The 17638-nt window shown below is 37.8% G+C and overlaps 1 protein-coding gene across 6 annotated transcripts in view; it reads left to right on the top strand.

The window, feature by feature from the left end:
- LRCH2 (leucine rich repeats and calponin homology domain containing 2) overlaps positions 1-16402 on the top strand; it is a 34589-nt gene extending 18187 nt beyond the window's left edge. For 2 of the 6 annotated variants that reach the window (XM_015860156.2, XM_015860154.2), the window contains exons 10-22: positions 90-157; positions 336-440; positions 1406-1483; positions 4626-4694; positions 5649-5697; positions 6726-6842; positions 9660-9704; positions 10105-10155; positions 11244-11301; positions 12184-12296; positions 12783-12920; positions 13233-13310; positions 13730-16402. In XM_015860156.2, coding sequence (XP_015715642.1) covers positions 90-157; positions 336-440; positions 1406-1483; positions 4626-4694; positions 5649-5697; positions 6726-6842; positions 9660-9704; positions 10105-10155; positions 11244-11301; positions 12184-12296; positions 12783-12920; positions 13233-13310; positions 13730-13849 — 1089 coding nt within the window. In that variant the 3' untranslated portion in view covers positions 13850-16402. The remainder of the gene's footprint in view (positions 1-89; positions 158-335; positions 441-1405; positions 1484-4625; positions 4695-5648; positions 5698-6725; positions 6843-9659; positions 9705-10104; positions 10156-11243; positions 11302-12183; positions 12297-12782; positions 12921-13232; positions 13311-13729) is intronic. The other 4 variants (XM_015860158.2, XM_015860159.2, XM_015860157.2 and 1 more) reach the window with 3 other exon arrangements.
- The last annotated feature ends 1236 nt before the right edge of the window (positions 16403-17638 follow it).

Below are 17638 nucleotides of genomic sequence, written 5' to 3'. Positions count from 1 at the left end.
TAGCATAGCTTGATTCAAATCTCAATCAACAGACTACTTTGTGTGTGTGCATTAAATTGAAGTCTAATTTGTTTTTCATCCTAAACCAGGAACGAGGAAAACATCCTGAGAAATCCCAAAAGATAGAGCACAATGAGGACTGGGGAGATGAAAAAAGGTAAATCTTTACAGTCTTTTTTGATGAGGGCTTTTACTTATAAACTCATTGCATATAGAAGTCTGTTAAACACAGAGCTCATCTTCTTGAGCAGGAAAAACAATGAGGAGCTGCTTGTTGCTGTTTCTGTATCTTGCTCTACTAAAGTCAGGCAAGTCACTGATGTTTAATTTTTCAGGCTCCAGAAAGAACAGCTGCTGGCTGAAGAAGATGATGAAATCAAGGAAGTGACCGACTTGAGAAAGATAGCTGCACAGTTACTGCAGCAAGAACAAAAACACAGGTATTAACAGTGTTAGTTAACTGTGTTACAGTTAATGTCTTTTTTTTAGCTCATCTTGCACTTAAAAGTTCTTTGTTCTGGGAACAGTTTTGTCCAGTTGAACAGCTGAAGCAATAGGCTGTCCCATGTTTCTTTTAATAACATTGCTGTCTTAAAGAAGGAGTGATATCCCCATGTGGAGAGGAAGACACAATAGGGAAAAAGTGTCTTGATTTTGATGGTTTGTATGGCAATCTATTTTTTCTTTCTCTGACCAAGATAGCATGGCCAGATGTCATATAAGTAGACTATTATCTGCATTTAACATGTGGACATATATCTTCTATAATGCTTGTGTATATTGCATGTGTGTCTTGTCTGGTTAGCTTTAGAATGTCTTGGTTATTGAGTTGTTTGAAATTCTGAGCCACTGGTATGCTTCGAGTTAAGCTTTGTCATACATTCTTCTCTCTTACTGCAGTGACCTTGTCAAATGTTTTACTTTGCTCTTAAATTGATCCTGTATGTGTGATCTCAGTAATTAAATTTTACTTCTTAGTTTAGGCTTTAAATATAAAGCTTGCTTATGTATCTTTAGATATATGGGGGGCAAATCTCCAATATAAAATAGCATTTATTTGCAATTAGTAAAGTGAAACTTAGACCTGATTTTGTACCTGTGGCTTGTGGATTTGTAGCTTCTTGCCATAAGCAGCAGAAAGAATAACATTTCAAAGTTGAATTGACATATATTTGGGTTTGTGGAGAACTTGTAAAGCCTGAGTAAGCAAAATGCTCAGAAAAGAGCATCGTGAAGTAACTCCTTACTAATTGCATTCCTGTTCGTTCAGTGTTTGCTTTTAATATTACGCAGTGTTTCTTTTCTTTTTGCTTGCTGTGCTAATGACTTCCCTGTCCTTTCCCATCAACCTGTTCTGCTTCCTTCTTCCGTCTTTGGCTTTGATGTACATGAAATATGAATACAGACGAAGGCCATTAAGCTATAGAACTTCATTCAGTGAAAAACTCTTCCAGAGGACGAGGGCGGCAGGACGTGCATCCAGGTATACAGTGTTTGTAGAGCATCAGATTTTCTAAGACAAAGTGTGGAGAGCAGAAACGTTTCTGGCCATTTTTGGAAGCAAAGCAGAAAACAGGGGCTAGCTATGTTAGCCAGGTTGCAATGTATTTATTGTTAGTTGAGTTGAAACATTCTTTCAGGAAATATTTAATTAGGCAGCTGTGCAGAGCACATTTAAACGACCCCTGACTAGAAGCCTGTTTGTTTTGTCCCTATCACATACTTTATCTCCTTTGTGTTTTTCCCTTTTGTTTTTGAACCTAACAGCTCTTGTATGGAACCTCAGGGAAAAGGTTTGTTTCTTCAGAGACCTCTTGAGTTTAGTGATTGCTTTTATATTAACGTGACCGATGAGAATTTGTCTTGTATTTGTCAGCCGTGAGTGAAGTAACAAGTACACAAAACTCACAGGAACTCTGGAATGGGACTGGGTAGGTTATACTGAGACATGTAGGTGATGAACTGAGTTCTTTCAGGTTTAGTCACCTTAACAGTTAACTGTAACTTACTCTGGATGCTTTCTGCTGAAGCAGACCAGGAGTAGGATAATTAATTAATTGAAATGATCTTCTCTGGTACTGAGTGGGTGCGTTTCACTTCTTGTGAGCGTTGGGTGTAGGTGCTCCCCTGACAACAGGAACTGTCTGAAGCTTTAAAGAGCAAAGCTTACAGTGACAGCATAATACATGAAGGCATTAGACTGATCCTGAATGAGTGGAGTCTTTCTCTTGAGTTTAAAATCTGTTATTTTGTCTTACAGTGAAAGATTTCTACTGTCTTTGTGAGCTCAATAGACCCCCAGATAGTTCTAGTATTTTAAACATAGTGATGGCAATCCTTTAAGCACCAGTAGCATCATTCGCTTCATTTGATTTCCTTAATTGCAGTATTGTGTTCATTTAAAATATAAACAAAGACAGTTGAGAAGATGCTGCTTTATAAACTCTCAGACCTTGGAAAGTATTTTCCAGTAACGTAACTGAACTATCAGATCTTTCCCATCTCCTCAGCAGTTTGGTTAGTTGTTAGTTTGCATGATTTACAACTAGAAAAATGAGTCAGCATCGATTTTTGAGCTTAATGTATATAAATATGTGTAATTGTGCTCTTGAGTTTTCATGTTTCACGTGGTGTATGTTTTATAACCCTTGCAAAGCAGGAGATGATCTGTGTAATAGCGCAGTGTCTGTGGTCAGTGGGATCTGTAAGTAGGAAATGAACTGCAGTACTCATGCAGTTCTCTTCTGCACATTCTTACACTGGGATTCAATATGAGCATCAGCAAGTCCATTGCCTAATCATCTGTCCAAATCTTTGTGTAGCTGAATTTTGGTAGATGGCAAAAACTAAAAGCAATTGCTGGGCTCTTTGTGCCATTAACATTGCATGTAGAAGAGTATCATGTTAGGATTTGTCCTTCCCTTTTTCACACACTGTTTTGTATTGTATTTCCTGGGAGAAAGATGTAAGCTACCAAGTTTGTATTTTTTCTCAAGATAAACTATTTTGCTATGAATTTGGGAGTCTGTAGTTCTCTAAATTCATATTAATTTAATATGAATTATGAAGTACATGTAGGTTTGGCATAGGTAGGTAGCATATGGCATAGTTTTTCCCTAACACTTCCTTTAATGCTTATGAAGAGGAAATAGCCTTTACTACGTAGAATCATTGGGTTTACAGGAGTTAATCTCAGCATTGGTGAAGCAGTTGCATCAGTGTGTTTGGATCACTCAAATTCCTACATCTTTTCATCTCATCTTAATGATCATCTTATAGATCGCATCACTGCGAAATTCCTCTGAATTTCTTATTGCCTTCAGTTGAAGAGGCAGTGCTAAATGACAAGGGAATTGATTCTAAATTTAATGACTGTAGAGCAGTTTATTTCACGATGGTCGATGCATCCTGTGCTCTGAATGTTAATTTTTGGATGAAACTTGCTTCTGTCTGGACTTCTTTAAGTTCTGGAAGGTGCCTCAAGGTTGTTTCCGTAGACAAAATACAGGGAGCACATGCTGCAAACTGTGAGTTATCAAGTTTTTGAGGCTTAACTTGTCAGTCCTATTAAACTGAATTTCACACGCTCAGATTTGAACTGAAAGAGTGATGAGTGACCTCAGAGTTCCAGCAGTAATCAGAAGTCTGATTAGAAATTAGCCATCATTTGAAGTTCCTTGTTTTACTGCCATACGTAATGATAATAACATATAAAAAGAAGGTGCCTGCAGAATAGTTGATTTTCTTCCTGGTTTGGTTTTTTTTTTCCCCCTGTTCTTAATAAATTCTCCACATAATTTGATGTAAACCTCCTTTGATGTCCGTCCTCTCCAGCACAATGCTGAATTCAGTGTTGGTTCATAATGTCGATACCTCCAAGAATTCATTAATCATTCCAGTTATTTTATCTGATGATGGGTGTGGTATTTTTAACATCTTAAACGTCATCTCCTTCCCATGTGTGTAACCCAATTTAAAAATAATAATCTGAATCTATATGTTAAGATTTTTTTATTGTTTAGAATTGAGGAAAGTTGAATTTCCATTGTTTTTTTTAGACTTAGCTTAGTTCTTAGCTTGCGTTTCTCTTGTTCTCCAGTTTCCCCCTCTCCTTTTCTTGCATTTCTTTTGCACTTGCAATCTTACTCAGCTGCCCTCCTTCCTCCTGCTGACTGATCTGTAGTGCTCAGCCTGTTGTTTTTCTGTCTGCTGTAGTTTGACCATCTTCTCTTCTAATTTTAGCAAACAGTGGGGCCTTTTATGTGGAGGGTGGAGTGGCTTCACACAGCTGCGAGATCAGCTCAGCTGGTAGATATCTAAGGAGAAAAGGGGAAGCTGCAATTTGGTTTGGATTATGATCAATGTCAGTTTGTTAAAAATCAGAACAGAAGTATTACATAAGCTGAGAACTGTGTTGTTGATTTGAATGGGAGCAGGATTGGTCTTGGATCTCCTATCTGTGCGTACACACATACGTACTCCAACTCAATGGAAAATCCTACCTTATTGTTTAAACTTTCATTTTCAGGATAAGTTATACTATGTAAGTAATGTGTGTTCTAAGAAAAAAAAAACATCAACTACAAAACTGTTGTATATAATGCTTTTTTTTTTTTTTCCTATAGGCTTCTTAATCATTCAGCCTCAGTAAGCACAAGGAACAGGCCAAAGCAGCCAGTGGAGTCTGAAAAATGGTATGAGTCTATTTTACTTTATCATAGCTTTTAATATTTTATGAAACTAATTCTGCTATGCTTTGTGTCAGTACTGCCATCTTCTGACCTAGTGTTTTAGCTCAGGATGAAACAACAGGAACAGGTGTGTACACAAAGTACGTGGGTGTTACAGACTATTTGTTGTCTTATTGCGCTGACATACAGGAACTCCAGTCACTTGCTCTGTAAGGAATGTGTAAAGATAATAGAAATACTAATGTATCCATAAGGAATTCATGCATATAGACCGTGTAGTTGCTATAGATACATACTAACAGCAGGACATGATTATTTGTTGTAGCAGTTCCTGCAGTTCTCAGCTGTATTGCTTAACAGTCTAACAGATGTGATTCAGACAGGTCTCCTATGTCTGTCAGCTTTACAAAGCAGATTAATTGGTTTGAGGCAAACGTGAAGAAAAAGGAATAGAAAATACAGGAATTAAGAAATGAATTTCTGTGCCTGGTTACTTTGGGAGCAGGTTTTGTTACCATTGCACGCAGTGCTGATTCCTTGTGTTAAATCAGCTGTAGTCTTTTGGTATACTGCACAGCTTCTTAACTCGTGTTTACTTCAGCTGTCCGAATGTGAATGGAATGGTTGTTGGTAAGCTGATGGAGCTCAATTTCACAGAAGCTCTGATAAGTTTTAGGCACCATCCTTGGCCTCGAGAGTCTTTTTGAGATCGTGCCATTTCATTGTCCCATCTTAAAATGTCTCTCCCTTCCATTGTTAGTGTAAGCTTCTACTTAGCCTTATGGAGCTAACAATGAAATGAAAGCTGTGAGTTTTCCCAGTACTTAAGAACAGATGTTTTGTCAGCTTTCAAGTAATGTTGGATGGTTTGCTTTGAGAAACAAATAATGGATCATAGCAACTTCTTTTTGTGTAAATACACAAAAATGTAGTAATGGAATCCCTTTTGATTTTTAGTGTCTCAACAGATGAAGTGAATTCTCCAGTGTCTCCGTACAGCTGGCAGGTAAATATCCAAATGCAAAAGGTTTATTTGCTTCGTAGTTAAGTCATTTTGTTTGTTTACTGCAGAAAATGCGTCAGTTTGGTTGCTTGCAAACATAGTATACATGTAATCGTGGAAAATGGAAAACTTCTCATCAACTTTGAGATGGTTTGACTCACGTTGTGTAATGCAAGGCTTTTTAGGAGGTGTAGTAACAGCTGTATGATCTTGAGACCGCTGAGATACAGGTTTAATTGTTCTTTGAATTTATTTGCATAAAAATAAAGATCATGGCAAATCAGTTAAAAATAATTTCTAAACGATTTGTATTATGTACATCTTTCACTCCGTGCACCTCCTCCAGTCTTGCGTGACATGAAATTGCAGTGAAACTGTAAAGGGTATTTAATTATTTCGGGTCTTAATCCACTGGTTACTTACAATTGCTAAGTGGCCCAATATAATACAGATGAATATTTGAAAATGTAGATATTCTGTCTTAGCCTCTTTAAGAATCAGTCCCTTCAGCTTATCCATTGGTTTCCACAGAGTAAGCAGCTATATTTATTCTTCTTTTAAGAATGAATTTCCATTAACTGCCTCTATCAAAGTATTCTAGTATTCTAAATATGCCTCTGTATGCAGCATTCTGAGGAGACTTTTATACTGCTATTTGGCATTGGCACACAGATTCTTCTTATATTCATCCTCTTCCTGTGCAGTGAATGTTCATACTGAGAAATGAGATGTGCTGGTGGCTAACCACACTTCTGAATGGCTCTTCCAAGTCATGTATGATAGCATTACATGGCTTCCTATTGCACCTGTGAATATTAAGCTAGTGCAGAAAAGTTTGTTTTTCTCATAAGAATGATTTTATAGTTCCTTTTTCTCGTATAAAGTGTATTTTAGCATTTGGAGTTATTTTTTTTTTAAGCGGATAGTTGATTTCTACTAGAATTGCCTGTGATAATTCCGTGCCTTAAAGCTACACTGTGGGAGGCCAACTGCAGTTTATAATAATTAATGGTATTTGTAAACTTTCCTAGCCACTGGAAAACCAGAAGGATTCAATGGATGATCAGCGTTGGCCAGAAACACAGCCAATAATTTGGCAGAATGAAGAAAGGAGGAGAAGTAAACAGATAAGAAAAGAGTATTTCAAGGTAATTCACAGTGATGGTAATTGTATTTTTTTTCCTTTATCTTGAGTTGCTTCGACTTTCTCTCCTTTCTTTGCAAGCCATATGAGGTTGGAAAGGACCTTGAAGATCATGTAGTTCCAAGCGCTGTGCTACAGATAGATTGCTCAAAGCCCCATCCCCTCTGTTTGGCCTCAGTTAGAAGGCTTTCATTTTCCATCTAAGGAAAATGTGCTTTGTCTTTTCTTGCAGTGTCATTACAAAGGATGCGTGTGCATTTTGGTTCTCACTGCGTTTCCTCTGTATTGATTTTGCTATTGCAGTGAGTATCTTTGGTCAGCAGATGTCAGTGTCTGCTTGTTGTAGAATGGCTGAGAAGTAACAGTGCTATCAGGTTCAATTTGCTTTTACACACAGAAGAGGATCAGAATAGTTCTGACCACTTTTAAGTTGAGTTAAAATTTAATTTGTTAATTAAAAGTCAGTTTCTTGGATCTCTACAATCAAAGATGGTTATAAAATGATAGGGAATTTTAAAGAAAATAAGCTATAGGGGGAAAAAATAGAGTATGCTTTAATCACAAGGAAGTATCTGTATTATAAAGAAGCTATTAATTTTCTTCCCCTCAGGAACCTAGGGAGTTGTATCCTAACTTGAATTCCAGTGACCCCTTTCCAAGGTTTCAAAGAATCATAGAATGGCCTGGGTTGAAAAAAACAATAGTGATCATCTAGTTTCAAGCCCCTACTATGTACATCCTTTAATTAATTTCATCCTGTAGTCTTTGAGGGGATTGAGGGGAAAATTCTCAATCAGAATCTTGCCATTGAACACATTAAACTATCCTTGTTTAATAAGCATCCATATGGAAGGTTTGAATCAGTTATTTCTTATCATTTCGAAAGATGTATTTAAATGCTAATAGTTCGGAGCTCTGTGGCGGCAGCAGATGCCTGAAATTACTTTTCATACAGCTATTAGTATGTCTTAACAAGCTTAACTTATGTATCAGCAGCAGAAAGTACTGTCTCGCTTCATTCTCATCAGTTTCATTTGCAAAAACAAGGCAATAAGTAAAGGAAGTGAACCCTTTAATCCATGACAAATAGTGAGGGGAATCAACCAAACATAAGTGAGCTTCATGGCTGTTCTGAGAGCCAAGTCAAAGTGCAGTTCATAGTGTTCATATTTTCTTGTAAAAAAAAAAAAAAAAGGGGCATTGAATAATGTCTGTAACGCCAAACATTAATGACTATCTGAAGAGATTACACGTCAAGTTACTGCAATGGGTGTTATTAAACCAGGAGCAATTTACTTGGCTCAGCATCCTGAAGTATTTATAGAGCATCTTTATTATATAATCTATATAGTTTTATTGCTGCAATTGTTCAGCGCAGCTAAGGATGCCTGTGAGAATCAGAAGTCCTTTTCCTGTAGCATGTCTTTGAAGCTTGGCCAATATTTCAGATTTTTATTGTACTAAATATTATTGTTACAAGAACCTTTACCATCTAAGACAATTTTATGAACCCAAATGCAATGGAATAATTTATAGTTGGATTGTAGCTCCATCTAGGCAGAAATTCTGGTTAGCATACCCACAAGGGAAAAGAATTACTGCCTGTGATATGGTTAAGTATGGGGGGAAAAGCCTGAATGCAGAACTGGCTGAAGGCCTGCATAAAAAAAAAGAAGTCATCTCTAGACATCTACAGGGCTCAGAAAATTAAGCTTTGGCATACAAGCTCCCGAAAGAATATATATTTCCTTGCAAACACATTGGAAGTATTTCCCTTCAGATATACAGGGAATAACCTGAAGAAGCAAAATATCCAGACGTAGATGTGTGTGACACATCTGTATGTGACCCCAGGACTGCCCACACTGTGTACATGGGTTCTTTTTTAGAAACAAAAGAAGTTATTCAGTCACTCTTGAAAAGACATCTTCTTGGAGGAGGACTAACATCTCTGATGTTTCAGTTAGACACAGAACTTCACTTAACAGAATTATCTAAGGCTGCATATTTGTGAATGTTCAGAATGGGATTTCAAGTCAGTTTTCTCTTCTTCAGTTCTTTGAACCGTAACTTACAGGCAGCCTTAAAAATCAGATCTCTGAGGAGAGAGATCCTGGAACTGGATTCTTCCATTTCACAGTCAGATTCTCAATCTGTCATGTGTTTTATGTTCTGTCATTAAAGCAGATAGTGCAGCCTAATGCACTTAAAGCTTAGAGTTTTGTCGAGATGGAACTTTTTAATTCTACCTGTGTGTTCTTGTTTATTTGCATGTTTCCTCTAAACTCAGTGAAATACATTTATTTTCCATTCTAAATAGTGCTTTTGTAACTTTCTTTGCTTTGATCCCTCCTGCGTTCTCATTGCACTTCTCAGACCAGGAGGAGGGGGCAGGAGCAATGTGCAGAATTTCACAGACCTCCTGTGAAAGAGCAGTGGCCTTCAGTAGGTAGAAGTATGTGATCAGGCTTTGCAATTGTAAACGAAATCCATCTTAAAATTGCTTCTACAGTGTATTTTTGTATCTAATGCCGAAGGGTATAATTTACTGAGGTTGGTCTTCTTGAATCAGATGTTATACGCAGTCAGAATTCACATTATAAAAGTATTTTTGAAATGGGTTTGTTCTCATAGAATCATAGAATCACAAGGTTGGAAAGGACCTACAAGATCATCTAGACCAACCATCCTCCCATTACTATTGCTGCCACAAGCCACTAAACCATATCTCATATCTCCTCATCCAGACACCTCTTGAAGCCATGTAGTTGAAATGAGAGCCATGCTTCCATTTTAACGTTGATAATTGTGTGTTTTGCAGTATAAATCCTCCAGAAAGAGTTCAAGTGGAAATGAAAACGATGAGGTAAGAAATGGTAATTGTGTGAAATACATAAGAGAATTGTTTTATCAACATCAGTGAGCCACGTTTGTGGAACAGCATAGTGTTGGCTAGAGTTGGTGCAAACCACCTTTGCATTCCCAAGGCCGTAACAGGAATACATTGAAATAAATATACATGTATTTTGGAATAACAAACAGCCACCAAAACTGTGTGCTGTGGAAAAGGTATTACTAAAGTAATGCTCTACTTAAGTTTTCTTAAGCCGAGTTTCCTGTATTACCTGTCTTTAAATTCAGTTTCTACCAATGTGTGCCATACTTGACAAACGTGTGTCTTGTGTGCCGTGTATTTTGTTATTTCATGTGTTCTTGTTAAATCATAGTTTTCATTTTATAATCTCATCTCTTTGGTTTCTTTTTAGCAAGACAGTGATAATACTAATGTGTCCCCACAGTCTCCTGTGTCGTCCGAGGTACAAGTTTGTGGCTTTGTTTTTCATTCAACAAATGTTTCTTTGTGTACATGACTCGTGTCCTCAGGTTTGCTATGCAGACGAAAATTTGCTGGCTTACTTTGAAACTGGATTTAGGGATATTTCTCTGTAATGAAAGGTCAGAAGTAGAAACTGGAGGCATAACTTGTTTTTACCTTTGCAACTATCTGGTCTTCCATAGGTGTTGTTTTTTTTTTTTAATGTAATTGATTGATATGTGGAAAGACACATTACTTTGTCTCCATTATTTTCCAAATGAAAGTAGCTAATGAAGATTAATCAGATTTAGCGTACTGTGTAGTAAGCACTGTATGCACTGTAACTGTTCAGAGAACTTCAAGTAGAACTTGTGGTTCAGTTTTCAGCACGTTGCAGGGAACCCAGAGGTACTGACACTGCTGAAATGGTCTCATTCTTAGGACTTTCTGTCATCTGTATGATACAGCCTTGCAGCTTCATTCATCAGTTGCGTTGCTTTATTAGTAGCATCTGTACAGTCTCACTGTTCTTGCACTGATCTCCTAATCTGTAAACATACCATACCAAAGATAAATGTTTCCAGCTAATGCTGATATGAAGCCTAAGGGAGTGGAATGTGTGGAACATCTCCCAGACAGAAGGAAATTCATTGAACTAAGGATTTCTCATGTATGTACCAGATTGCTGAGTATTCTCTCTCATATTTTGACATGAGAAAAAATTATCTTCATAATTGAAAGTAAACATTTCTTTAAAAAATCAATTGTGAAGATGTCTGTTAGCTCACATCTGCATTGGAATTCAGTTAGCAGACTGCTTTGCAGTTGTTTGAAATGATTAAGAATAGATATTAATTCTTAGAATAGATCTTAGTTTGTCTGGTGCTGATTTTTCTGCCTTGGTAAGATTGGTTCAGTTCTGTTCCATTTTCTTTATAGTGTCCACTTCTAAGAAGTGTTTTACAGTTAAGCAGAAGGGCTAATTCTGTTCTTTTTTTAGATGAGAATAATTTAAACACTATCTTGATGGGAACAGAAGTTAATTATTGTAAGGAACAGAAGGAAACAGACTGTCTCTCTTTTTGACAGGATTATGAGAGGACTGACAGTAACACTCACGGTCCATTTGGTCTCAAACCGAGGTCAGGTAAGCTACCATGATGGAACAGGTTTTTATTCCCCAAGCTGGAGCAGACAATAAGGACACCAGATGCACAAGTTGGAATGCGCACAAAGGGAGGACGCAGCACATTTCACTCAGTGTACTTACCACAAGCATAGTTCTGGAAAAGACGTGGTTTGCCAAAGCAGCTGTCAAATAATGGAAAGTTCCCAGCGCTGCACAGTAACTTTTTTAACTTCACTGATTTATTTTCTGCACGATTAGTCATGGTGAAAGAAAAGGGAAACAGCGTGCAGTTGTTCTTGAGACGTGATGAGGCAACAGGGTTTCAAGAGAAGTAGTTTTATGTAATTTGTCCCGTGAAAGGATTGGCTTGTTGCATATAGGAGGGCATGACTGGCAGTGCATAGAGGAGGGAATGACTGGAGTTATCTGTGTCCTAGGCTGTAGGAAGTTGGGGTTTTATAGAATTCAGGAGGCTTGTTAGTTCTCCTTTGCCAGTATTCTATAAAATACAGTTGTCATTAGGCTTTCAGAACATGACGAATGAAGTGAATTGCAGTCAAAGTATTTACGAGACAGGCTTTCCAAAGAAGTGCTCTGAACTTGTTCCTTTCTTTAGCCTCCATGGAAATATTTTCAAAGCTGGCTTGCGAGATAAGCTTGAAGAAATCCAAATAGAAACATATACCTTAGGTGTCCGAATCCTGAAGAATGTTGTGTCTGTATTTTGAAGTAATGCACTTGTAGTTAAATAAGATGATTTATATGCTTTATTTGAAAACCAGGTCTTGTGGACAGTATCTGTCACTTCAGGATACCGATAGATCCCCCTTTCTGTCAGGTTCTGTAGCATGTTTTTCCCTGCTGTTATCCTTAATGGCTAACTTCAGTAATGTTCAATAGCTTTCAGCCGTGCAGCTCGCCAGGACTATGGAGCAATGGATCCTGGATTTACAATGAGGAGGAAAATGGAGCATTTGAGGGAAGAAAGGGAACAAATAAGACAACTTCGCAATGTATGTACTGTTATTTACTATGTGGGTGCAGTGCGTTTCATTTGCTTTGTACCACAATTGAAACCTTGGTAGTCTTTTACTCCTCCTTCTAGTAAACTTGTATATGATTTCAGCCCACAAATTCTGCACAGTAACAGCTGTGGAGGTATTCAGCCTAACATTTCTGCCTCTAAATTCTGTGCTTTCCTCTTATGAGCAGTGGGATTCAGCATATGGTTTTGAGCTGTGTTATACTAGTTGCTGGCTGAATGTCTGTGTCAGTGTATGTGACTGTGTCATTTAAAGGAAAAAAATAAAGCAAGAAAAGAGAATATAATCTTAATGCAGAGAAAAGAATAATTGTGCTCAGCAAAGTATGAATTGACTCTGCTTAATTCTGATATTAAAAATGCGGTTTTAAAACTGTCCACTTTAATACAATACCTTGTATTTAAAATGAGTAATTAGCTAATGTTGAAAATAACTCACTTATGGACTTTTTAATAGAATCTTGAATCAAGGTTAAAAGTGATCTTGCCAGATGACATTGGGGCAGCACTGATGGATGGAGTGGTTCTTTGCCATCTAGCCAATCACATAAGGCCACGCTCTGTTGCCAGCATTCACGTACCATCGCCAGCAGTGGTAAGTCATGTAGCTCCCTTTTTTGCACGTGTAGCTCCCTTTTTTTTTGCAGTATATATGAAAACAAGTTTTTAAAGTTGACTGCAAAAAAGTCACATAGAGTATCTACTGTAGTTGGCTGATCCCTCACTTCGATTTTATTCAAGAAGCATTAAATAAGGCTCTGAAGTTTAGTTGAAGAGCTATTTTCACATATTGGATCTATATAATTTGTGTTCTGGTTTGTGTTTTAGCAGCTGTTGCAGAATTTGCATCAGTTGTAAACAGTACTTTACAATTAGGTGATGGAAATATGTCATCTTCTCTTTACAGCCTAAACTCAGTATGGCAAAGTGCCGAAGAAATGTTGAGAACTTTCTGGATGCTTGTAAAAAATTGGGTGTTCCACAGGTATAGTAATTGCCTTAATGACTAACATTATCACACCAAAGATATGTCAGTAAATGTAGCCTACAACAGGGCCTACCCTGTGGGGGCAATAGTGATTATAACACTGTCCAAGGAGCTTAAAGATATGAAAAGAAGGGAAGAGTCCTGTTTCTGGCATGCGGCATTAGATTGAGGATGCTGTGTTTCCAGTTGGCACCCAACAGCAGGAATAATACTGAGAATCCAATCTGTTAGTGCTTCCAGGGGGTCCCAAGGGGAAAACTGTAAATTTTCTGCATGCAAACTACACGGAAAACTTAAAGCCAAAGATTTTTTCTATGCAGATGTCTAAAGTATATGCAGCTTCAGGGAGAATGCTTTTGTTACCTGGCTGGGAAAAAGTGGACGAAGCTTAATACATATGCTACTTTATTTTACAGGAGAGACTTTGCTTGCCTCATCACATACTGGAGGAAAGGGGTCTGGTGAAGGTTGGCCTCACAGTTCAAGCTCTGCTCGAGTTGCCCACGTTGAAAGTATCTCAGCTTTCCGCCATGTAACGCTATTTCGTGGAAGCTCTGGAGCAGTTCAGCTTCCTACATAGGATTCCTACCTAGGAACATCCAAGCCATCAAAAACTAATGTCTGTCCAGATGCTGTAGAGAGCCTTACTTTGGAATTATACATGAAGACCTTCGAGTCAGCTGATGTTAAAATACCATAATGATTCGTTTCCTTTTGTAGTTGGATGCACAAAGATGTTGGTAGCATCAGGTTCCCTTTCCATTTAAAAGTTAAAATTTTAAGTTCCAAATGACCATTTAACACCTCACAGTGTTACAGTTAAATGCTGGATTTCTTTTTCTACATTGGAAACGGTTTTTGAATTAATTCAGAAGTACAAAACCTGATCCTCCTTGCTTGAACTATGAAGGCCAACTATCTGATTTAAAGGTAAAGCGAAAACGTGGCGACGGTGTGACGGTAAAAACGCAGTGACTGATAGCTATAATCCACTTCCACTCTCTTAGAAACCTTAACATTAGTGTTCTCTCTTTTAATTTTTGCACTCCTGATTGTAACTTACGCACTTCCAACATTGCCAGTATTTAGTCTGAGTGTGTGGTGACGCAAAGCAATGGGAAAAAGGACACGCTGAGGTTTTCTTTTTCCAGTCTTCTAGGTTGGTGCCAAATATTTTTATTTCAGTTGTACTGTAGATTGTTTACATGTGAAGTGCCTGTGTAACTGATAACTCTTCATAGTCTTAAAACATTTTTTGAGATTTCTTTGTTGAAAATAGATAAAAAACGGGAATTTTTAAATATTTTAATAGTTTTTTTGTAAACTCGATATGTGGAGATTGAACTAATAACGCTTCACATTTTTTGATGTTGGGTGTTTTTAAGTTTGTTGCACAGTTGATTATGTCGTTATCTAATAATTAGAAAAGACTGTAAATACACTTTATTTATGATATTTAATTTGATAATACCTAATCGGTTCCTGTTTGTTTTTAATGTATTGTTGGATACAAACCAAGTTGTCTACTTTTCTTTGCTTGGGGCAAACAAACACACGCGGTGAGCATGACGTGAGGACTCGTGATGCGTACAGAGGAATTGAAGACATTTTGATAACGCTGCCAAAATCTCAGGTTTATTCGGTGAATTCCAGGACTTCATGTAATACTGCTCTTGAATTGACATTATGTTTTATTTACAGTTACCCATCATTTAGTTGAGGAATATCAGCATTTACCTTTGTCACGTTTGCAGGGTTTCTTGTGTGGTTTGCATAAGAGCGTGGCATAACACACAGATCAATTTGTACGGATGTCACTGAGATGTGAAAAAGCAGAATTCCCATCATGCTGCTTCTTTGTTTTTATCTTCATGTGTTCTGCACAGGTTCTCGGTATTTTGAGAGCATTCTGAAACCACGCACAGAATACACAGCTGAATTCATTTCCAAAGAGGCTGCGGATAATTTGGTCATTTCGGTGGCAGTTTGTTGAAGAGGTAGTTCATATGAATATTCTGTCTTAGGCTGAATTAGTTTCAACTGAGGGATGTGTCTGCCACGTGTGTAATAGGATTCAATTCTGTCCTTTAATGTTTCACAGCTCATTGAAAAGCTGGTGTAAAACTACATTTCCAAAGCCCTAGATCTAAAACCTTAACTTCCTTAAACAGAATACGTGTGTGATCTGTATTGTTTTGACCTTTTGAAATGCTGTAGATGCTGTATCTCAAATTAGTTTTTGTATCGTTCACACAATATTCATTTTTAACAACTTAAATCTATTATTTACAAGAGGCAGCATCTATAATTCTGTGACCTGAAGTCACGTAAAGACTAAAATGAGAAGGTGATATGTTTCATTAAGCAGATTTCTTGTTGCTGTGTGCTGCAGTTGAAGAACACAACCATCCAACAGGAGTAACTCATTGTCTTTCAGTTCCTTGCTGTATAGTATCTGATGGCTGTAACAGTTCTGTTTCAGTTTATTGGCCATTGGATTGCTGGCTGTGAGTTGTCACTTTATATTACTTGGTTTAACCCAATTCACACTGCTACTTAATTGTCTTTTACATTTTTTTTTCTTGATTTAAACACTTTTCATCCAAATAGAGCGAAACTTCTCAACTTGCCACATCACAGTGTAAACATTAAGAATCCTCTGTAAGTAATGTACCAGATGTTTTTCGGTTACATGGGATTAGCGTGTTGTGTCCTAGTACCATGATAACTAGATATGGAATTCATGTCCTTATCTTCAATTGTACCTCTGAAATTGAAAACTACAGAAATAACCCTTTGTAACCACTCCAGAATCCTTCCCCATTGAGTGTGCTGGGAACAACCTTGCTTTGATTTCTTTGGAAATTATTACAGCCTCCTTAATGCCTATGGGGAAAATAAGTCATGATACTTAGAGGATTTCCTTTTTAGCACTGCAAAAAGTTAAGAGTTTCCAGTATCCTTAAGAGCAAACTGAGTCAAGCTCTGCTGTACCTGAATGAATCTCTTCTCATTTTCCTGTAGCCACATTTCCAAATAGTACTCTGGAGCAATGCTACAAAAAAAAAAAACAATATGCAAAATGAAAATGAAGCTACATTACTTACTGCAATAATATGACATGCTCTATAAGCTGGAGTGAATCAGCATGCTGACAGGGCTTCTGCCTGCCTGTATTTGTTTCTTCCTGTTCTATGTGTTACTGGATGCAGCACGTGGATGCTTTAAGCAACGTTATTGTGGGCTTACAGCAGTGGCATTGAAAGGATAGCTGTAAAGGATGGGGGCTTCAGACACTGTGTTTCAGAAATGCTTCACGTCTAGTTTATAATGCTGCTGGTCTGCAATATTGGTCAAGGGTTGCTGGCTGTCCAGAAACCTGTCTGTACGCACCTATCTGAAGGTCTTTCAAAATAGAACCAAAAATTAAATTACTGTAAGATACAGAAGCAGACATTATGAACAGTGAATGTTTGACATGAATTGTAGGAGTGTCTGGGTAAAGTCCTGGCTTCAGTGAAGTCAGCGCATACTTTGATTTCAGTAGATTTTATCTCTCTAGAGGCAGAATGTGAGTTGTGTGACATGAGTGAAGCTGCGGTGTCAACTTCTTAGCTAAAGCAGTGATCTCTGGTTGTATATTACTGATTTATCTGCTTCATGCTAATGTTCTAATGTGCCATACAGTGTTAAGATGGTAGGAAAAAAATTACTCTTAAGCAGAGCTTTTGTACTATTAGAAGGTCTGTCACCTCAATAAAATTGGATAGTGATAGAACAAGGGGGAATGGTTTTAAACTGAAACAGAGGAGGCTTAGGTTGGATATTAGGAGGAAGTTTTTCACCCAGAGGGTGGTGACACACTGAACAGGTTGCCCAAGGAGGCTGTGGATGCCCCATCCCTGCAGGCATTCAAAGCCAGGCTGGATGTGGCTCTGGGCAGCCTGCTCTGCTGGTTGGTGACCCTGCACACAGCAGGGGGTTGAAACTGGATGATCATTGTGGTCCTTTTCAACCCAGACCATTCTATGATTCGTCTCACTTTGCTGCACTGAAAACTTTCTTATTTCAAATACTTTATTGCTTAGCAGCAGTCTTCTCAGCTTAACATAAGGCTGGCCAAATTTAAACAAAAAATGGAGGCATCTATTTTCACTAACACCAAATTTCTGTGCCTTCTCCCTATTGAATAGGAGTATGAAGGGTCAGCATTGTGCATGTGTGCAAATATTTAAACTATTTATTAAGGAAAGTAAAGTAGCTCTTGTGTGTAAAACGGGCGGTCTGCTCGCCTCCAAAGAGGTCTCTGTACCAATGCAGAGGTC

This window comes from Coturnix japonica, chromosome 4 (assembly GCF_001577835.2).
Source record: "Coturnix japonica isolate 7356 chromosome 4, Coturnix japonica 2.1, whole genome shotgun sequence".
Classification (NCBI taxonomy): Eukaryota; Metazoa; Chordata; class Aves; order Galliformes; family Phasianidae; genus Coturnix; species Coturnix japonica.
The sequence above is the reverse complement of the archived record's forward strand: the minus strand, read 5'-3'. Positions and strand labels throughout refer to the sequence as shown.